The following is a 22,784-nucleotide window of genomic DNA, read 5'->3' as shown; positions in this document are numbered from 1 at the left end:
AGATCAACTCAACTGAGTGCTACTCTATTTATGAGACCCGGTAATACGCCTGATCACCACTGGACGTCATTAGAATCCAGGTTGCAACTCCAGTAGACTGTTTTTCCGTTGAAAAGTGAAACTACAAAGAAAACGTAGTTCAGACAGAAACCACTCAAGACGGCGTGAAGGTAAATATATATTTATCTTACATGCACTAACATTTAGGCTAATCAAATCATTGTGAATAAATGTGTTTGCAAATGTAAAAGAGAAAAGGTGAACTTTGATCACTGTTTGGGCAATACGCTTTGAGCTGTAACTTTCGCAGGAGATCGATTACATAAAACTTGCCAGGAATCCTCAGGCTTCATTTCATTTTGTGTGGCTCGGCCAAGCGAACATGGAATGCGACAGTATAGCTTTCTCTACAGCACAGCACACACGCAACCAATTGCATACCGACACCAGTCGCGGTTCTAGACCTTTTCAACTGGGTGGGCCAAGCTGGGGCCAGTTGTACTGTTAGAGGGGCCAGTTACATTAGACGTTATTGTTGTCATATCATTTTCTTCACTGCATTGCAGGCATTAGCAGGCAAAAGACCATGTTCATAATCATCATCGTTGCCACTGTCTAATAAAGGATGTAAAAAAAGAACGATAGCAAAAATTAGTTATGTAAAAATTATTTCATACTCCACAATTAGGGGGGCCACAAGGGGGTTCAAAATTGTTGTCACAGGGGCACTGGCCCACCCTGCCCCCCCAGAACCGCTAGTGATCGACACTAGATATGAACTGCATAGGCTACAATCAATCGACCACCAACAGGCCTAATGTAGCAGATGAATGTGATTTACACATGCGTTTATCACATGGTTTTTAATGACGTGACATCTGTAGTACTCTACATGTGTTTACAGAGCCTCCTATGACATAAACGTTAAACAGGACTTTAGGATAAGTACAGAAGAGTGTTACGGCCAAGTGAAGAGAAAAAAAGAAATCACTGGTGGTGGTCAAGGGTGTAACTTTGTGTTGCAAATTGGGGGGGTCCAGGTCAATGGGTTCCAGGGTCAACACCCTTCTAGAGGGGTCATGCCCCCCTGGGAGGTGAAAGTAATGATAATAAATGCGTGAATTCTGAAGGGGAAATACATCCAAACCTTTCCTGATAATTGTGTCAATATATTCCAACCACAACTGTTTAGGCCCCTTGCTTTTTAAAATGTTTTAGTAACGACATGCCACTGACTTTGAGTAAAGCCAGAGTGTCTATGTATGCGGATGACTCAACACTATACACGTCAGCTACTACAGCGACTGAAATGACTGCAACACTTAACGAAGAGCTGCAGTTAGTTTCAGAGTAGGTGGAAAGGAATACATTGGCCCTAAATATTTCTAAAACTAAAAGCATTGTATTTGGAACAAAACACTCACTAAACCATAAACCTCAACTAAATATTGTAATGAATAATGTGGAAATTGAGCAAGTTGAGATGACTAAACTGCTTGGAGTAACCCTAGATTGTAAACTGTCATGGTCAAAACATATTGATGCAGTAGTAGCTAAGATGGGGAGAAGTCTGTCTATAATAAAGTGATGCTCTGCCTTCTTAACAACACTATCAACAAGGCAGGTCCTACAGGCCCTACTTTTGTCGCACCTTGACTACTGTTCAGTCGTGTCGTCAGGTGCAACAAAAAAGGACTTATGAAAATTGCAATTGGCTCAGAACAGGGCAGCACGGCTGGCCCTTGGATGTACACAGAGTTAATATTAATAATATGCATGTCAATCTGTCCTGGCTGAAAGTGGAGGAGAGATTGACTTCATCACTACTTTTATTTATGAGAGGTATTGACATGAATTTAACGTCGCATGACTTTTTTTTGTACTGAACGCAGCTCGAGTGACTTTTATATTCCAAAATTAATGAAAATAAAATGATGGTGAACCCATTAAAATATAATTTTCCACTCCAAAAATTTGCCTAACGACATATTGGTCCTTTTATTCAGGCTGGCGTGTTATTTAGCAATAGCACCTGTAGCCCAACTAATGTAGCGTAGTGGCTATAAATAAATAGGCTGAAGCATGGGGTTGCACATTTGTATTTGTGCTAATCATTAGCTAGATTTTCTTGAACCTTTATTTAACTAGGCAAGTCAGTTAAGAACAAATTCTTATTTACAATGACAGCCTACCCCGGCCAAAGCCAGACAACGCTGGGCCAATTGTGCGCCGCCCTGTGGGACTCCCAATCACAGCCAGATGTGATGCAGCCTGGATTTGAACCAGGTACTGCAGTGACGCCTCTAACACTGAGATGCAGTGTCTTAGACCCACAGCTTTCTAAATATTTTTGCCCCCCTTTCATCATGGGGGAACATCATATGCCCCTCCCCCCATGCCCTTTAAACTCCCCACAAAAATATAATACATTTTACTCATCAAGAAACAGTACATACAAAAAAAACAGCTTACTGCTGTGGAATGTCAGGTCCATCCCTATCAATTATGACTAGGGTGGGCCAATTTCTTTTGTAGATTTTCTCAATTGAAATAAAATATAAAGTTGGTTCTGGGAGTATTCTTAGAGTGATTATACGGTTGCATAAACATGAGTGCTTTCCCCCCACAATTTTTGGCATTCACATTTTTTTTCTAAACATAACTAAGGAGGATAAGTTGCTGCTGCTGGTCAGAGTCTGAGACAGACATGCTGCCTCTGACTGGGGAGAGAAACAGGCATGTTTGAGCCTACTGCCTGAGGTTCAGAGAAACAGTCCTTCTCAAATTATGTAACCTAATAGAAACCAGTTTTTTAAAAGTCTATAATACTACCAAAGTTGTCTTTCACAAAATTGAGCCCAATATAACTTTTACCAATTGTCCCTCATTTTGAGAAATACCGCTCACACGCGAGATGCACATCTCATTACTTCACAATAGAAACTCGCCGTTTGAAAAATATCCTTTTCTACATAATTCTTATTCGTGCTTATGAATTTACTGTACTTCTTTATTTGTTACAATAGCTAGTAAGTAGTTGCTAATTAGCTAAAATGTTAGTTGTTCATGATGAGATCCGAACACGCAACGTTTGGGTTGCTAGACGTTTGCGTTGTACGCCCATCAATCCACCCCAACCAATTTTGCTTAAGTATCATTCTGTCTTGTAACATATCATACTAATTTGAGTGTCTTGGATTTACATTTACTATGTCACGTCTAGTCTATGAAGCCAGGCTGACAAAACATACTGTAATGGCTAAAGCATCTATGCAGCCATTTATTGCAATACCATATGGTTTCACTTTGTCAAATGAGTCTATATGCCATATCGGCGTCGTGTGTGCCTAAGCTTCACGCCTTGAGAATTGAGTGATCAGCTTGATTATAGATCTTTCGTATAATGTCTTGTGTTACTACAAAACCTCTCTGAATTTCATGGAGATGCAACCATCTTTAGTCTTGCATTTATCTATAACCGTTGATTTCACTTTGCACATACTCCAATACCACATCCAGGTCCGTGTGGTTCTTCCTTCTGAAAAGACCCAGTCTGTGACAAAACCTCTTCGAGGTCCTAATACTTTTACACTAAAATGGTTATTACGTGCTAAAAGAGCAAGGATTTCCTTGTTACTAAAACCAATTCTAAAGTATAGTTAGTTGTTCATTAGTTATAATTATTATTATGTCATTCTTACAGACTTTGGCTTGAACTTTTTCACCGTCTTCTAATGTTTGGTAATGATATATTTAAGCAATAAGGCCCGAGGAGGTGTGGTATATGGCCAATATACCACGGCTAAGGGCTGTTCGTAGCACGATGCAACACGGAGTGCCTGGATACAGCCCTTAGCCGTGGTATATTGACCATATACCACAAACCCTTGAGGTGCCTTATTGCTATTGTAAACTGGTTACTAACGTAATTAGAGCAGTAAAAATACCTATTTTATCATACCCATGGTATACGGTCTGATATACCACAGCTGTCAGCCAATCAGCATTTAGGGCTCAAACCACCCAATTTAAATATTTTTTTATTTCAAACCTCCTTCATAGGATGTGTGCTGCTAAAATGACAGAAGGGAGCTTGCATGTGGAATCCTGCAAGGCCCCTATGTTTTACAGACAAGCTGAACCGGCCACAGGTGAAGTCAATTTGTCTGTCCTGCTTCTGCACGGCATCCGTTTCTCATCTGAGAACTGGCTCAATATAGGAACACTGGAGACATTGGCCAAAGCTGGCTATCGTGCAGTGGCCATCGACCTACCAGGTGAGCTTCGGTTGTGAATAGTAGTAAGTGAGAATGTATTACTCAATGAATCTCTGACCTGTAACACCAGCTCTCTCCCACCTCCCCACCCCCAGGTTTTGGCCAATCTAAATCAGCAGTAGCCCCCTCTGCTGTAGGAGAGCTGGCCCCTGGTGGGTTCCTGAAGCAGGTGTGTGAGGCACTGGGGATGGGGCCAGTGGTGGTGGTCAGTCCCTCCCTGAGTGGTATGTACTCCCTGCCCTTCCTCTTCCAGCATGAGGCTCTGGTCCGGGCTTACATCCCTGTGGCTCCCATCTGCACTGAGAAATTCACAGCAGAGCAGTACAGCAGCATACAGGTGTGTGTGTGTTGAGGGATTATAGCTCTGCTCTTTCTTTTCTCTTCTGTCGTTGGTTTCTCTTTTTTTTATTTTACCTTTATTTAACTAGGAAAGTCAGTTAAGAACAAATTCTTATTTTCAATGACGGCCTAGGAACAGTGGGTTAACTGCCTTGTTCAGGGGCAGAACGACAGATTTGTACCGCCCCTGCCTCTTCTGTGGTTGGTTTCTCTTCTGTGGTTGGTTTCTCTTCTGTGGTTGGTTTCTCTTCTGTGATTGGTTTCTCTTCTGTGATTGGTTTCTCTTCTGTGATTGGTTTCTCTTCTGTGGTTGGTTTCTCTTCTGTGATTGGTTTCTCTTCTGTGGTTGGTTTCTCGTCTGTGATTGGTTTCTCGTCTGTGGTTGGTTTCTCTTCTGTGATTGGTTTCTCGTCTGTGGTTGGTTTCTCCTCTGTGGTTGGTTTCTCCTCTGTGGTTGGTTTCTCCTATTCTCCTCCTTCTCCTATGAAACATGCCTTGTGTTTCGGTGCTCTGTGTGACTTTAGTCAGGATTCAATCCGAACGCGGGTTGTGGACAATGCCGCTTTCAAAGGCAATTTCCTTCAAAAGCTGCGTCGTATACAACCCGCGCTCAGATTGAATCGCGGCCATTGTATGTGACACCGGGTAACATTTGAACTAACCACCTCCACTTTCATTCCAGACTCCATCTTTGATTGTCTATGGAGACCAGGATGCTCAGCTTGGAGAGGTTTCTCTAAACAACCTGAGGAGCCTGGCCAATCACAAGGTTGCGGTGATGAAAGGAGCAGGACATCCGTGCTATCTGGACGACCCGGCCACGTGGCACAGAGCTCTCACTGACTTTCTCAATACGTTGTGATGTTGTTCAGTGTCTTTGGGATATCTGTCCATGGATGCAGCACTATACGGCCATTCCTATTCCAACACTCCAACATTTAGTTATATAAAAAAAAATCGATACTGTATGTTGTTTGTTAATTTGTCAAAAGCTAGTCTCGATTTATTTTTATCAAAGACTAGCGTGTGGTGTTTTGGAGACCTGTAACTGTGGTTCAGTACAACTCGTTATGCTCTTGTTGATATACTGTACTTGTACTGTGTGTTTGTAGCCTATACACGATGTATGTACCTGACATGAGTCCTGGTATTACAAATGCAAAAACAAACACCACACAATGAAATGAAGTGAAAAATATGAACATTATTTAATAACTGATTCTCTGTAATAAACAATTTGAAAATATTTTACAAGGAGTCACAGACACAATATTTTACAAATTTTGCCCTCTTCTTTTTTTTTTTAGCTTCATCAGTACAAAAGAATGGAGCGACGTGGACCAATGCCCAGAGAGAGGGAGCTAAATCTTCCACGCACACACATACACTCACACACACACAAAAAAAATCAAAAATCAAATCAAAAACGGTTGATTTCAGATCTCAAACTTATCTTTACTTTATTCCTATTTTTTACTTCACTTAAAATTTGACAGATTTTACTATTTTTATTATTTTTTATTTATTTTTTACACATTTGGCAAACATGGTCACATAGCACCAGACTACAGACTACAGAATCACATACGTGTCTTTCCCACAGAGACGCACCTACACGGACACGGCAAGGGTAAGGAGGGGCAGGGGAGGAGCCACGTGAAGACCCTCCCTTTGGGGCTGGCCGTAAAGCAGACCCCTTCCTCTCACCCCAAGCTGTTCCTATTTTTTATTTTTTTGGCAAAAAGTACATTTCGCAAACCACAGAAAACAAACCTGTGTCCCTCAGCACAATCTTGTGTCCACTTCGGGGGACACACAGACATACTCATAATTCTTTGACCTTCATTTTGACACAGTCCCATGCTGATCTGTGGAGACCCACTCCCTGAGCTAGCCACTGACATCCCACAAGGGGGAATAAACATCCTTGGCTTACTTCAGTCTACAGCTGAACATCCCCATCTGTGCATGTGTAGGTATAACTGTTAGTGTTACATGTGAATGTTGCGATCTACAGAGGGACAAACAATTGCTGTGATAGAATACAATAGAACTACAAGTGTCATTTCTAAAATGGTGAACCCATACATTGAAAGGAGCCAATTACAGATTCAGAATTTCTTTTTGGCCCAGTCTTTCATTGAGATAATGATGCAATTACCTAACATTTGTCTTGCCAAAAATGATATTGTTCACTGTACAGTACATTATGTGTGTATTTATGGTTACACAGTAAAGGAGGTTTTGGGGTTTAGGATGTGTCCACTTTAACAAACTGAGACAGCGAGGAGAAGTGGAGGGATTTCAGAGTCAACACAGATTCAGAGTTAAATATAAACTATGAAAGTCCTCCACTCCAACCAGGAATCAAAGCGGCATGTGTACAAGAAACTCACATAACTTTATATAGACGAACGGACACATGAAAATCTAAACCCCTTCAAATTCAGAGCTCAACATTCTGGATTGGGAAAGTCTTCGGAGAAAAGTAAATATTTGAGAGGCTCATTGTGTGTGTATGCTGTGTGTGTGTGTGTGTGTGTGTAAGAGCGAGAACACTGAATTAGCGCTTGATAGAACACTAAGGCATTAAGAGAGGCTTTGTCACTATGTTGCCTTAGAAACCAAAAAACACTGACATATTAAACATTCTTTTGAACACCTCTGTGAATGTAGCTCCCTCATGACAATATATTGAGAAAACCGGTCAGAAGAAAATGGATTGGATCATTTTTATCTCCATAACTACGTCTGATATAACACTTCTTCCTCATTGGAATTGGAACAACGAACAGCTACGCTACCACAAGAGTCATTCCTCATCCTCTCAGGCCAGTTTTAAAGACATTCCCTTTGAGGGTTAACACAAACATACACCCATACACAAACACAAACGCACATATGGTTCAGGCAGATATGCAACGATAGCAGTCAGGTGGCTCTGTAAAGGTAGATCTGTGGCCAGTTGAGTCGCTTTATATTGATAGTGTAGCTTTATAGATGGCCCTGTAAAGGTACTGTACAGCAACGTTATATGGTGCCAATCATTTAGCCCTGGTACGGTACAGCAGCTAATAGCCACAGCCAATTTGGATGTCTACATTACGATGCAATATCCTCCTAATCAATATGGTGTATAAAGCTACTGTAGATAGATAGCCAATAGACTGGCTCTATAAAAATCTTGTAGCTCCACCGCCATTAGGGTGGCTGTTCTATAAAGGTACTGCACAGTAGCTCTATAGCCGATGCTTTCCAAAACAGTGCACCAAGGCACTATGACAACAGAGAGTGGCTCCTAAATATGGGAGTTTAATGACATTTCACTTCAAATTGATCAGAATGACATGGATTACACACCCGGACTGCAGTTCAGTCGTCACCATAAGTAGTAGTGACCTTTGCTGTATTTCTTTATACGGGAAATGTTAAGCCCCAATCTCCCAGCAGCAAATGGTCTGAAGTTATACAGCATCTGTCAAAGGTAATACAAGCTAAGGTCTGCCAAAACCCACCCGCATCTAAAATGAGATGCTTACGGGCCTGTCGGAATAGATATTTGTTTATCTGCTGTGGTGGCAACAGGTTATAAGCGCATACAAATACAGTCCTAGGAACATTAGCGGACATGGTGGAGCGGCTGTATGAGGATTGGCAGAGGGGTTAGCTGTCACTGGGGTCCTACATCATCCATCTGTAGCATTGATCAGAAAGGATAGTACTGTATTATACACCACCTACAACAATGAAGCCCAAACGGTCAGACTTTTCAGAGGCTAAATACCGATCCCTAATAAACAGGAGTAGGCAAGTATTCCTTTTTTTTTGCAAGGTAAAAGTTAGAAGTTGCTTTGTCCGATTCGGACACATAATTACCTATTCATTACCTAATATTAGTCAACTAGGATGATCAAAGACGTCGGATGTTATTCTTTGTAAGACTACTATTTGATAGAATAGTTCCATATTACCATTTGTTACAATGATTATATATACAGTGCCATGCTTCCAGGGGCAGAAAAAGTTCTAACTTCAAGTGAAGAACAGTAGAGGACCCACAAGAAGAATCGGTATTCAGCCGCTGTCCGTTCAAATCTCAGTTATTTCTACCACTATTTCTGCAGCTTCCGTTTCTGCCTTTTTCTTTTCCCGCTCGCTAATTTGGCTATACAAATAAGACCACATGAAAAGTCTATCTCATCTTGGCAAGAAGTAGATATAATGCATAAATAAATTCATGTAACACCTAACAACTTCCATTGCAAATAATACTCTAATATATGGTTTGAATACTCATCACTTCAACAGTTTATAATTGTATGTTTTTGTATACTTGAAAGCTATTTTTTCCCCTTCATTTTCTTGTTACAGTAACTATAAATGGCTGAATGGTACACACAGTAGCCCCCTATGAGAGACACATGACAGAGTGGTGAGACTCTGAGCAGACCAGAGATGAATGAGAGCGATGGAGGCAATGTCTCCTCATCCCGTCTGACTAACAGAGGCGGAAACAGACAACTTAAACTCTGCTGTATCCATGACGGCTGGAGCTCTGTGACATGGCATCCAACTTGTCTTTTGACTTCTCACTTCTCACTTGTCCTGTTGATGTGGGTGGGACCTTTTCAATTCTGACAGCCTCTGGTGATTGTAGTGGTTGGAACACCACCTAAATATCTTCAAATGGATGACGGTAGGTAACTCGCTGAGGACATAAACGTCCTGCAACCGTCACTAAGAGACAACAATAGAAGCTAGCTGGGTACAGTAGTGCGGTACTCAGGGCTTCCGAGTTGCAGGTGGCAGAAAGTCCCATTATTACCTACGACTAGAGCAGGGGCGGGGAATAGAGGGGAGAGGGCGGGGGCTTTAGGATGGACAAAGCTGGTGGGAGCAGACAAGAGGAAAATTAAAGTAGGAGGGGCAGAATATGGGTGCTGGCGATTGGATAGAGCAGGACGAGCTGAATCGTGAGCAGGGTCTGGAAGGAGGGGCGGAAGGAGTGGCCGCGCCCGCAGTCAGATGTGTTCTCCTGGAGAGGAGAGGAGACACGTTTAGAGTGATATAGTCAAATTGTTGAAAATACAAAATGAATATCGATGGTGTGTGTCTTTGAGAAAATAGGGTCTGTGCGCATGATTATTCTCGTGTCTGTGTACACAGTGCTGAGTTGTACGCTCAGTTGTAAGTCTTACAGCGAGATTGTAGTCGTAGCACACAGTTGGCCCTTTTCGATACCTCGCTGCACTCATATCCTCACATGATGGGTTATCGTCCTTGACTGGAAGAGGCGTGGCTAAGGAATGACTCACACTACCTACATGCATACTGTATAGTCACTCTCAAGTCTCCATGTGTTTATACACCTGCCCTATAGCTTCCCACTTACACAGGTTTATGCCATGAAAAAAACATTTAACTCAAAGATTAACACAACATGCAAAAATGTACTTGGTTTGACATTAACATCAGTCAGTTGAATGTGAAAAATAGCCACTGTTATTAACGAGTCGGTAAAGAGAGACAAATGAAAGGAGAAGATTCCCAATAGCAGGTGTGCATGGGTTGGTAACAATGACTGTATATATGAGCAGACAAGGCCATCGATCACGTGACACCATTCATTCCTATGTGAAGACTCAATAGCGCATTGAAGACACATGAAGTCGGTTAACACGGAGAGATAACATGTACAGTTTGAGCTAGTCCAGGAAGTGACGTTGCAGGCTAGCTCAGTGCTGCCCCCTCTCATTGAGTAACTCAAGTTGAAGGCCGACCGGGGTACTACAGGCTAGCTCAGTGCTGCCCCCTCTCATTGAGTAACTCAAGTTGCAGGCCGACCGGGGTACTGCAGGCTAGCTCAGTGCTGCCCCCTCACTGAGTAACTCAAGTTGAAGGCCGACCGGGTTACTGCAGGCTGCCATTAGCGACTACACTGAACAAAAATATAAACGCAACATGTAAAGTGTTGGTTCCATGTTTCATGAGCTGAAATAAAACATCCCAGAAACTTTTCATGAACACAAAAAGCTTATTTCTCTCAAATTTTGTGCGCAAATTTGTTTACATTCCTGTTAGTGAGAATTCATTTAAATTGACTGGTTTCCTTATATGAACTGTAACTCAGTAAAATCTTTGAAATTGTTGCACGTTTATATTCTTGTTCAGTATAAACTATCCTTATAATATGATATATTATTAAAACTTCTTGTGTGCGATTTAAAAAAAATAGGACATACATTAGAAATAATTATTGGTACTATGATTTACACAAAGATTGACCACGAAGATTGCAATTTTTCCATTCACTATAATTGGGGATCCTGTTTTCTGCTAACAATGCCTGCAGTACCGCGGTCGGCCTTGAACTTCCGTGGCTTCAAAGAGAGGGGGCAGTCGCTCTCCCCTGATTGGTAAGGATACACTCTGTCTCCGCCTGGGACAGTTTCTCCACCTCGCAGGTGTTGCAGGGCATCTTCTCTGCTACCACAAACAGCAGGTTGGTGTTGTTTAACCTCTTGGCATGGATCAGCCTACAGAGAGAGAGCGAGACAGTGTCAACAACAAACTCTTCTTATATGACCAGCTTGTTTAATGTTGGATCAGCTCTAGCCTCATTTACTTAATGATGTTTCTATTTCATTAGTTCGGATAGCATCTCACACACTTTTAGATGAATTAAGGACCATTACCGAACTTCATGTTCCGTGAATCATGTTTGTGTTTGAGTTGTTAGTGTATAGTGAAGTCACCTGGAGCAGTTGCCACAGTCCTGCAGGATGTCATAGGAACTGTTGATGTTGGTGAAGTAGAACTGAGTCTGTATCGTCACACAGCTGGTCTCTCTGGAGTCCATCCCCTCAGCCTCCACCTCATCTACAACGGACAAAGACAAATACATTTGTATTTCATTTTTATTAAAGCAACAACAATACAATACAAAAACAATACAAGTGACTGCTAAATACAAATGGCCGCTCCCGTCAGTGGGTGCGCTCGCCCCCATCAGATATATCACTAGTACAGTCTAGTGTTGCAATCGCTTTCCATTATAAAGAAACATATGACAGCGATATAACACTTCAAAAGTGTAGGGTAAACACACAGAGCACAGAATATCTCTGCTTTGTACCCACCTGTGACAAACCAACTGTGGTAAGCCATTCCACAGAGCAGCTGCTGAAATAGGGACCTGGGGCAGAAACATTTTTATTTAGTCTTTATTTTGACAGGCAAAACATATTGAGACCTGGGTCTCTTTTCCAAATGTGCCCTGTATAATACAATATAAATATACACATTAAACACGTGTATTTTTTATATTGTTTTAAGGATGCAAGTATGTGGCTTTGTTTTAGCGGTGTGTGTTTCAGGTCAAAGCATTTTCGTGTTCTCTGGTCTTACCAGGCAGCTGCTGATGTCCACCAGGCCAGGTTCACAAAGTCTGCAATGGTGGGCTGACCACACCCAGAGGAGAAGAGGGAAACATTAACACATGAACACATTGAGTACTCCACAATTAATCATTTGCTAGCCTTCAAGCTTTCACGTGTTCTTCATTCATTCATTCATTCATTCATTCATTCATTCATTAGGGCTACAGCCATATCTTTCACTGTTGTCCTTACCACAAACACTCCTCTTGGTGCAGCTCCGGTGTTGCTGCTCGGCACGGGGTCGCACACAGACTGGTAGTCAAAGGACTGCTTCCGGTTGTAGAAGGAGTTGTTGTAGAGAGCATGCATCAGGTAGGGGTCCACCTCACTGAAGAACATGCCAATCTGTAGAAGAGAGGAATACAGAGTCATACAACATGCAGCTAGGTCAAGGATAGACTGGCTTCAATAAAGCTCTGTATTAACTGTCAGGACACGTCACCTTGTTCCAGTAGTCCTTCTGATTGGACATGATCAGGAAACCACCGTCATCCACCAGGTAACACAGCAGGTCCTGCGGATAGAGGCACAGATGGACAACAGTGACAACCCCCTCCCCCACTGGAAGTCTGTTCAACTCGAAACGATATCTGAGTTTCAAGCATATTCTACCATTGAAAGCGTCATAGTAACATTATTACTAATCTTACTTCGCTGTTGGCGTCACAGTCCATCTCACAGCCACTGGTTGGTCCACACTGCCAAGAACAAATAATCATCAAGGATCGGCAGAAAAAAAATCAAATTTCATATGTTTTTGTGTGGGTTCAATTCCAGCTTGTCCTTATGTTTGTTACCGTTTGTTGGACTTGGCGGTTGTCACTTGTTGGACTTGTTTGGTTGCTAGCCAGGATCTTGAATTTGTCCACCCAGGCCTCAAGATCCAGCTTTACTCCGACCACTAGTCATACGCAGAGGGAGAGACATTGAGATATTCCCAAAGACATGAGAGAGAAGGGGGGAGAGAGAGAGACATTTTCCTCCTACTGTGAGACATTTCTTTCCCTCCAAATTCCTACTATGCCTGCAGTTGAGTAACAAACCATACTACTCATCATGCCTCCACCAATGCTAATGAACCCTTCCCTCCTAGAGTCCCAGAGTCCCGGGTGCGGGGCGGAGCGGCGACGGCCCACCTGCAGGTTTGATTGTCTTCCCTCCCACTGTGATCTCCACTGCAGTGCTGACCAGGATCCCTATGGTGTCGTTCTCTGGGTTCAGCAGCTCATCATTCACTGTATGGGAAGAGGAGGAGGAGGAAGAAGAGGAGCAAGAGGAAGCACACAGAGGAGACAGGAGGGATAGAGGAAGAGGAGGAGGAGGAGCAAGAGGAAGCACACAGAGGAGACAGGATGGATAGAGGAGGAGGAGGAGGAGCAAGAGGAAGCACACAGAGGAGACAGGATGGATAGAGGAGGAGGAGGAGGAGCAAGAGGAAGCACACAGAGGAGACAGTATGGATAGAGGAGGAGGAGGAGGAGCAAGAGGAAGCACACAGAGGAGACAGGAGGGATAGAGGAAGAGGAGGAGGAGGAGGAGCAAGTGGAAGCACACAGAGGAGACAGGATGGATAGAGGAGGAGGAGGAGGAGCAAGAGGAAGCACACAGAGGAGACAGGATGGATAGAGGAGGAGGAAGAAATACAGAGGAGACAGGAAGGGATGGAAGAGGAGGAAGAGGAGGAGACAGGAGGGATGGAGTGAACAACAAACAAGTCAACAGAACAGATCCCATAAGGATTTTAGCAGTAGCGCCTGGGTGGTGGTGAGACAGATGATGACTCACAGGTACGATAAGGCGCTCTGAAGATGTAGCCCTTGTTGTCCAGACTACGGCGGTAATAGCTGGCATTAAAAGGCTCAGGGTCCTCTTCCCAGGTCTCAGCAGCCCTGAGGATCAGCACAACATTAAAAGTTATGGACAGAGAGCCAGGGCAAGAAGCTACTAAACTGTAACGTGTAACAGCAGCAACCTTGGTCCCAACTATCCTGGATATTTAGTACCGGTTTATATGTTTGTTTACAAGCAAGATGATCAAAATGTAGAATTTAGATATGTTTTAGGCACTTGAAGTTGGTCCAATGTTTTAAAGAAATGTTTGGGAGGCTTTACATGCAATGTGCTGTACATACAACTTTGAATCAAAGTTAGGTAGATTAATGAATCACTCACTTGTTGGGAAACACTCTTGTAATCCCTCCATCTGTTGCAGCAAACACCGCCAAAAAGCCATATCTGCAAACCAGAACGGGTGAGTGAGAATACAGGAAGTACACAAACAAATAGTACACATGCAATCCTCTACTCACGTGGTGAGGTCTTTGGTCTTCCACACCTTCTCCACCAGCTGTCTGATGATGCCAGTGTCCAGGATGAGGTTATGAAGGAGCAGGTTGTCACCTGTTTTAGACCACAGGGAGGAAGGGGACATGCTTTAAGAGGCATTATGATTGTCAGCAAATTGTTGATTGAGATTGTGCATTCAAACACTGTGCATAGAGGTAAAACGTAAACAATGAACACCTTTGATCCTGCCATTACATTTCCAAAAGTGGCGAGGTTGCGGTAAGAAGAGAGGTAGTCTCTCCCGAAGGGAAATGGAGGGACTCACATTGTTTGGAGTCAGGAGTCACCTTCTCCATGAGAGCGATGAAGTTGAGCAGGAAGTCAGTGTTGTTGTTGGAGAGCTCCAGCTCATTGCAGTATTCCCTGAGGACAGTCAGCGGTGACATTTTTTAGCCCCAACAACAGTTGAGAACAAACACACACATACAGTGTCTGGCTTCCCACTTGTCTTTTACAGTATATTCTTTGAGCTGGGATACGGACAGCACTTATTTACAATGCATGAACCCCAAATGCACATTCCCAAACACTCTCACAGCACACACACACACACACACACACACACACACTCGTAGAACTCATACGCATGCATGTTGCGTTGTCAGGATATTCAAACATGCTGACGAGACAGGCTGTCAGAGTGAAATATGGCATAGAGGAGGGCTGGTGAACGCAGCACACACTGACAGCAGACTGAGTGAATACACTTGTCAGTCTCTCAGCACAGAGCTGGGAGCTTACAGGATGAAGATCATGGCACAAAGAAAACATGCAAGTGGGGGATTTTCAGTCACTTTTTTTTAAATACACATTAACATTATATCTTTATTTTCTCAAGATTACATACTGAACAACCTCTGGAATATGCAAACACTCACAAAACCATGCAGCACCAACGGGCGACATGCAAAAGGTGTGTGGGAGCACAGGAACAGTGCTTGGGGCAGGGAGAGTACGTGTTGGGATGGGAGGGGTTACTTGGGCGGGAAGGGAGAAGGATTGAATGCACTGAAATTCCAAATAAGTGGGCAGTATAAATTATGTTGTTTTCAGAATCAGCTAAATAAAAACACAGGTGTCGTCACACTCCTCACTTTGTCAACAAAAAAAAACACACAAAGTCAAACCAGGATATGAGAAAACCAACAGCAACAACAGCAACAACAGCAACAACAACAACATAATCAAAAGCACAGTCTTAAACCCCACAAGAAAAGAGATGATTGGTGTGACTGACAATAACAAATCACCAGTGGCTGAGGAGACTTATTGGTGTGACGTTGAAGTGTTGGGGGTTGAGGGATTGGGGTTTGGGCATGGTGGTGGAGGTGGATAATAAACAGGGTAATGCTGTGGGATGAAGGTGAAGGACAATAAACAGGGTAATGCTGTGGGATGAAGGTGGTGGAGGTGGATAATAAACAGGGTAATGCTGTGGGATGAAGGTGAAGGACAATAAACAGGGTAATGCTGTGGGATGAAGGTGGTGGAGGTGGATAATAAACAGGGTAATGCTGTGGGATGAAGGTGAAGGACAATAAACAGGGTAATGCTGTGGGCTGAAGGTGGTGGATAATAAACAGGGTAATGCTGTGGGATGAAGGTGGTGGATAATAAACAGGGTAATGCTGTGGGCTGAAGGTGATGGATAATAAACAGGATAATGTTGTGGGCTGAAGGTGGTGGATAATAAACAGGGTAATGCTGTGGGCTGAAGGTGGTGGATAATAAACAGGGTAAAGCTGTGGGCTGAAGGTGGTGGATAATAAACAGGGTAATGCTGTGGGCTGAAGGTGGTGGATAATAAACAGGGTAATGCTGTGGGCTGAAGGTGGTGGATAATAAACAGGGTAATGCTGTGGGCTGAAGGTGGTGGATAATAAACAGGGTAATGCTGTGGGATGAAGGTGGTGGATAATAAACAGGGTAATGCTGTGGGCTGAAGGTGATGGATAATAAACAGGATAATGTTGTGGGCTGAAGGTGGTGGATAATAAACAGGGTAATGCTGTGGGCTGAAGGTGGTGGATAATAAACAGGGTAATGCTGTGGGCTGAAGGTGGTGGATAAACACCACAGTGTGGACCATCAAAACAAATGGGAAGACAGCAAGCATTCACACAGGGCTACCTGGGAGCTATGAATACATGTCCTTCAGACTCAAAACTGTTTGGCAGCAGAGATTCAAAATCTGCAACAGAAAGGGGAAGATTATCTGGGAAGAGCCATGAGCCGGACAGTGGGGGACTCTGGGTACACAGCGGCTGTTCTTCAGGGGTGCAGGGAACGCGGAAGGGAGTTACCATAGCAACACCGAAGAGGAATCATGGGGGATACACCAGCATTAGCCAATATGGTGCCTCAAATGCAACCTGACTCTGCCTTTAACAGTTTCAACCAGCACTCACTTTCTTACTCATTTTCCACTTTAGTTCATCACCTTTGAGAAATCATCACCAGATCAAGCCAACCATTTTGATTTGATTTTGACGTTAATTGTTATTTTTTTATGTCGGAGAACTGACTCCCGTCACACACCATGACGGGAAGTGAGTTCTCAGACAGATTAATCCATAATGAGTGCATTTCACAGGCAGGCATCAACATGGCCAACTATTGCAGGGAGAGGTGGTGGCGCAGGGGTCCTGATGGAAGTGGTCATCCCTCAGACTGGCAGGGGACACGGCTCAGAGAGACACACAATCAGGGGAAATGCATTGCATTGTGAAGGGCATATCAATGGGCAACTTGCTTTACCTCTAGTAAGCTAACCTAATGTGTTTTTATTCAGATAAATACGTTTTTGTTATATCTATGATTCTCTGAACCTCATTAAACACAGCAATATATCTATTGTTATCTGACTTCCTTTACATTTCAGATCATCTCTAGAAATCATGAGAAAGTAGATGAGACGTAGATATTTGAAAACGAATGAATTGAAGGCCTGACTGCAGTTCTACGAGTGCCCAGGTAGTGTTGCGCCCACAGTGCCGTGCACATCCGGGTCATGGTTGTTTTTTAGGAGGAAGTAGAGGGCCGATCCCCCAGCAGTCTGAGGGCTGATAGGGGGAGGAAGGAGACAAGCTGATGGAGACAGGGGTTACAGAGGGACGACACACGAGGCAGGCGCCACGGGGCGCTCTGCCACGTGCCCAACAACATGAGAGGACCAGGGTGGTCCACAGTGTGGCCCTAAAGAGATCAGTCAGCAGCACTAACACTAGCTTCTGTAACATGGACGAACAATTCAGTTGAGCTAACTAACACAGTCTGTTGTTCTAATACGGAGTCAACTTCAGTAAAGCTAACATGCTAAATAACCTTAGCAAGGCTAACATGGACGAACAATTCAGTTGAGCTAACTAACACAGTCCGTTGTTCTAATACGGACTCAACTTCAGTAGGTAACATGCTAAATAACCTCAAGGCTAACATGGGGACTAAATCACCTGGGCTTAAACAGCTTGGCTAAAATGCAGGTGGCCTTAGTCAAGCTAACATATTAATAGCCTAAATGCAGCAATCATGATAATGTTGTAAATAGTTCATAAACTGTGGTGACATTCTTAGATGTACTACCACGGGGGATCAATGGACTCAAATGAGACTCAAATGGGATCAGCCTTAGTTATACTAACATAAAACAATGGGGTTAACTTCAGTTTGTTGAACTACGTTATAATGACAAAATATGCTTTAACATTACAGGGAGGCTTTCGCCTGCTCTAGTGTGAGGAGAGTTAAGATGGAGAACGTCCTTAGCTCCACTGGGACCTTTGGAACCGATGGCGGCTCCCTCAACTCCTGTACACTGGTGTGAGAGTTAAGACATCCTTTCAGCTACAATGGCATTGTAAGACAGGGAGAGAGATAGAGAGATGGAGGGGGAGAAATATCGAGAGAAAGGGTACACAGAGAGTTGGAGCGAGGAGAAAAAAAGGAAAGAGAGAGAGAGAGAGAGCGATGGATAGTAAAGTGAGATACAACCAGAGAGCTATCCACAGAGGGGAGATGTAGAGGGACGAAATACAAAAGGTTTTTAACAGAGAACGTGGATATTATCTGTCTTCTTCGGGTGTTTGGGGGTGTTAGAGACCTGAGCGTGACTGAAGCACCGTGGGGGTGAGGTTGGAGACCGGAGGAGCCATCGTGAAAGAGATGGGGTCTAAGCTGCAGCAGGAGGGTGGGTGGGTGGGTGGAGAGTGAGGAGGAAGAGGAGAACGAGGAGGAGGAAGAGGAGGGTCTTGAAGGCAAGACGGGCAGGAACAGAGGCAAGCAGGCTGGGACAGGTGAGGGTGGGGGGCAGCGAGGGTGGGAGGAGGTTAAGGACGAGAGGTGTGGGAAGAGGCAGCAGTAGGGTGTAGGAGGTAAAGGTAGGGAATGTGGACCAATATGGAGTATACTTGCCCTTCGTGTATGGAACTGTGTGGATCCGTCAGAGAAGTAGTGAGCAAGAAAGAAACAGGGAGTAGGGGTAGGGGGAGGGGGGTCACAGACAATATTTTATTCAATTATTATTTGAATAAAAATATTGCTTTTTCAAAAGAAAGAAACCAATTAAGTCAAACAGACGATAAAGAAAATAAACGAAGAACAAACACCTTTTTTGCAAGAGCAAACAAGAAACTGAACAGAATGAGGAAAAGGAAAATCAGGAAGTCGAGAAAGAGAACGAAAGAAGAAACAGTAAAGGACAAAAAAACAGAACTGAGAAAGTTAACCATGGAGGATCCCAAAAGAAACAGAACAGAACGAACCAGGAAAAAAGCGGAGCAACAGGGTCTGGAGAAAGAAAGCATGAGAGAGACAACAGGTGTCCCCATTGAGACCCACTAAACCCAAACTCCCACAGAGGAAGGACAGACCCTCGTCACGGGCCGTGGGAGTTTATCTACTCAATGATTCCAAAGCTAAATACAAAACAACAACAAGGAACAGTCCAACAGAAAATAATCACACATCTAGGAACTCAACAGGAACACAACTCAATAGAAAACATAATTAAAACACAAGAGAAAAGAGTGAAAAGCATGCCTGTTTTCACCGGTTTGGAAACATCAAAAAAGTTTCAAACACAGACGCTTCAGAATCATTGCTTGTTGGTGGAGAAGAGGCGAGAGCATTTGGCAAAGAAAAATAATAGCAGAAGGACACCATTATTTTCACCTTAATAACACAGTAAAACCACAGCTTTCACCTTTCTGTCATTTTCCGATTTTTTCTTCAACAGTTGTGAAGAAAAAAAATCACCATAGTATACAGCACAGTATGAAGACAAGAGGGTAGATAGGGGGGGACGGGGACGGGGACGAAAGAGTTTCACTCCCAAGATGTCCCTGTCACAGGGGAGGAGGGGGGGGGCGAGGAGAGGAGAGGAGAGGGGGGGTATAGAGGAACGCTCCACTCTGATCGTCCCTGTGATGGTGTTCGCTGGAGACCCCGGATGCAGGACTTCGTAAGGGGGGGGGGGGGCGTAAGGTCAAATTTGGGAGAGAGAAAGAGTAGAGAGAGAGGGCAGGTGTTGGGTGTCTCCTGGTACTTACACTGCACCTGCAGGATCTGATCACTCAGGTTAGCCTTGATGTGGTTCTCACTGTACGTGGGCAGTACCAGCCCGAGACTGGAGTGGTGAGACAGACATAGAACAACATCAGGATCCTAGTATTTAAGTCCTAATACACACGTGCACGCGCCACACACAGAGCCTTCGCCTTGGACGCAAATGACAGCATTCTCTAATCGGGAGGTGTGAACAACCTGCACTCAAACAACACAAGAGGTTTAAATGATCAGAGAAATACAGCAACTGTTTCAGCTTAATGATGTGCTAATAGAACTGAAGAGTGGGACCGTGTTCAAGTCAACTGGCTCCACGAAAACCAACACCTGGCTCCTAGCCAACAGAGATAAAAAATAATAATAAAAAGACATTTCTAGGTCTATTGAATATCATAAAATGTAATTTGCAAAGTGTTGCCTGGAGGAAATGGTGTTATAATGCCACTTGGAGATGGATACAATGCGTAGAGCATGCAGTTATTTTGTGCTTATGATCCCATTACAGTTATTTTACAAGAGAAAGGAGTGTGTGTCTTAAATTGTGGTGATTTCAGTGAATAATCCACTATGCAGAAAGCAGATATTGTGGATACTCATGGTTGATAGATGGAGCCCATATCTCTGAATTTATACACACCCGTGGTTGATTAATAACACTTGTCGAAAGCAAGTTTCTGAGATGTAGAGATGGGTTATAGACCTTTATTCACAGGGTCAGGTCTGAACTCACCTCCAGGTCTCAGTCTTACCGCCAGGGTCGCATTCATTAGCACATACTGTTGGAAACCGTAGCAAACTATTTTGCAACGGAGAACGTTTTGCAACAAAAACAAATTTCTTATTGGACAAGTTCAGGTAGTCCCTCCCCGTTTGTTCTGTTTGGTTTCTAGAGAATTCTATCCGGATGAGGGCTTGTAGCTTTAGCACCCACCTGTAATCTGTGCCTTCCACCAGTGTCCAGGTGTATGTCCGCATAGCCTCATCAATGTACCTCTGCAATCAGACAACAACACCCGCTCACCCTGATCAGCATCCGAATCCCTTCCTCAATTTTGCTGTATTATTTTGAAAAATCCAAAATCCAAGTAACACGCATATATATCTATATATATAAATATTTATATAGTGCCTTTGGAAAGAATTCAGACCCCTTGACTTTTTCCACATTTTGTTACGTTACAACTTTATTCTAAAATGGATAAAACATATATTTTTTAACAAATCCTCAGCAATATACACACACAATACCCTATAATGACAAAGCAAAAACACGTTTTTTGATTTTTTTAAATCTCAGGTGCATCCTGTTTCCATTGATCATCCTTGAGATGTTTCTGCAACTTAATTGAGGTCCACCTGTGTTAAATTACATTTATCGGACATGATTTGGAAAAGCACACACCTGTCTATATAAGGTCCCACAGTTGACAGTGCATTTCAGAGGAAAAAAACAAGCCTTGAGGTCGAAGGAATTGTCCGTAGAGCTCCGAGACAGGATTGTGACGAGGTACAGATCTGGGTAAGGGTATCACTCTGACAGAGCTCCAGAGTTCCTCTGTGGAGATGGGAGAACCTTCCAGAAGGACAACCATCTCTACAGCACTCCACCAATCATGCCTTTACGGAAGAGTGGCCAGACGGAAGCCTCTCCTCAGTAAAAGGCACATGACAGCCCGTTTGGAGTTTGCCAAAAGGCACCTAAAGGACTCTCAGACCACGAGAAACAAGTTTCTCTGGTCTGATGAAACCAAGATTGAACTCTTTGGCCTGAATGCCAAACGTCACGTCTGAAGGAAAGCTGCCACCATCCCTATGGTGAAGCATGGTGGTGGCAGCATCATGCTGTGGGGATGTTTTTCAGAGGAAGGGACTGGGAGACTAGTCAGGATCGAGGGAAAGATGAACGGAGAAATGTATAGAGAGATCCTTGATGAAAACCTGTTCCAGAGAACGCTTTCAGAACGCTCAGAACCTCAGACTGAAGTGAAGGTTCATCTTCCAACAGGACAATGACCCTAAGCACACAGCCAAGACAACGCAGGAGTGGCTTCGGGACAAGTATCTGAATGTCTTTGTGTGGCCGGGCCGTAGCTCGGACTTGAACTCGATCGAACATCTCTGGAGAGACCTGAAAATAGCTGTGCAGCAATGCTCCCCATCCAACCTGGCAGAGCTTGAGAGGATCCGCAGAGAAGAATTGGAAAAACTCCCCAAATACAGGTGTGCCAAGCTTGTAGCGTCATACCCAAGAAGACTCAATGCTGTAATCGCTACCAAAGGTGCTGAGTAAAGGGTCTGAATACTTATGTAAATATGCTATTTCAGTTTTTTGTATTTGTTATAAATTAGCGAAAATATCCAACACCCTGTTTTTACTTTGTCATTATGGGGTATTGCGTGCACATTGATGAGGGACAAAAAAAATATTTATTACATTTTAGAATGAAGCTGGAACGTAACAAAATGTGGAAAAAGTCAAGGAGTCTGAATACTTTCCGAAGGCACCGTATATATAAAGAATCCCTTCCTCAAAAACAACTTGAACTGTAGTACAACAAGTTGAACGGTAGTCCTAACTCAAGTTATTCTGGATGGTACCGGCACGGATCATGGCTGAGCCTCATGTATTGATGACTTGCCTCATCAACTGACTTAATGAGGGTCTTGAATTTCCTTTGCCCTGATTTTCCATCAATCATTTCACGACGGATCTGCGAGAGAGCGAGGGATAGAAACAGACAGAATATGAGACGAAAACAATGATAAGGAAATGACAAAGGCAAAAGGGAGATGGAGAGTTACTTCTACGTTAACCAAAACC

The 22,784-nt window shown here is 43.5% G+C and overlaps 2 protein-coding genes across 4 annotated transcripts in view; one reads left to right on the top strand and one right to left on the bottom strand.

The window, feature by feature from the left end:
• The first annotated feature begins 40 nt into the window (after positions 1–40).
• LOC115150946 (protein ABHD14B-like) lies at positions 41–5,860 on the top strand. Its single transcript, XM_029694802.1, has 4 exons — positions 41–170; positions 4,063–4,277; positions 4,373–4,614; positions 5,299–5,860. Exons 2-4 carry the CDS (start codon positions 4,064–4,066, stop codon positions 5,476–5,478), a joined length of 636 nt encoding a protein of 211 aa, XP_029550662.1. The 5' UTR covers positions 41–170; position 4,063; the 3' UTR covers positions 5,479–5,860.
• A 62-nt stretch (positions 5,861–5,922) lies between these two features.
• The window catches only part of LOC115150944 (voltage-dependent calcium channel subunit alpha-2/delta-2-like), a 108,636-nt gene continuing 91,774 nt past the window's right edge, over positions 5,923–22,784 (bottom strand). For 2 of the 3 annotated variants that reach the window (XM_029694797.1, XM_029694800.1), the window contains 20 exons: positions 22,603–22,674; positions 20,895–20,956; positions 19,948–20,024; positions 18,812–18,826; positions 16,532–16,592; positions 14,667–14,764; positions 14,365–14,455; positions 14,228–14,290; positions 13,841–13,944; positions 13,192–13,290; positions 12,853–12,956; positions 12,706–12,753; positions 12,498–12,569; positions 12,248–12,400; positions 12,024–12,076; positions 11,756–11,811; positions 11,372–11,495; positions 11,043–11,152; positions 9,815–9,900; positions 5,923–9,651 (listed from right to left, as the gene is read on the bottom strand). In XM_029694797.1, the coding sequence (XP_029550657.1) occupies positions 9,529–9,651; positions 9,815–9,900; positions 11,043–11,152; positions 11,372–11,495; positions 11,756–11,811; positions 12,024–12,076; positions 12,248–12,400; positions 12,498–12,569; positions 12,706–12,753; positions 12,853–12,956; positions 13,192–13,290; positions 13,841–13,944; positions 14,228–14,290; positions 14,365–14,455; positions 14,667–14,764; positions 16,532–16,592; positions 18,812–18,826; positions 19,948–20,024; positions 20,895–20,956; positions 22,603–22,674 (1,671 nt within the window). In that variant the 3' untranslated portion in view covers positions 5,923–9,528. The remainder of the gene's footprint in view (positions 9,652–9,814; positions 9,901–11,042; positions 11,153–11,371; positions 11,496–11,755; positions 11,812–12,023; positions 12,077–12,247; positions 12,401–12,497; positions 12,570–12,705; positions 12,754–12,852; positions 12,957–13,191; positions 13,291–13,840; positions 13,945–14,227; positions 14,291–14,364; positions 14,456–14,666; positions 14,765–16,531; positions 16,593–18,811; positions 18,827–19,947; positions 20,025–20,894; positions 20,957–22,602; positions 22,675–22,784) is intronic. The other variant, XM_029694798.1, reaches the window with a different exon arrangement.

The sequence above is a fragment of the Salmo trutta genome, chromosome 16 (assembly GCF_901001165.1).
Source record: "Salmo trutta chromosome 16, fSalTru1.1, whole genome shotgun sequence".
NCBI classification, from domain to species: Eukaryota; Metazoa; Chordata; class Actinopteri; order Salmoniformes; family Salmonidae; genus Salmo; species Salmo trutta.
This window is presented reverse-complemented; position numbering and strand designations above follow the sequence as displayed.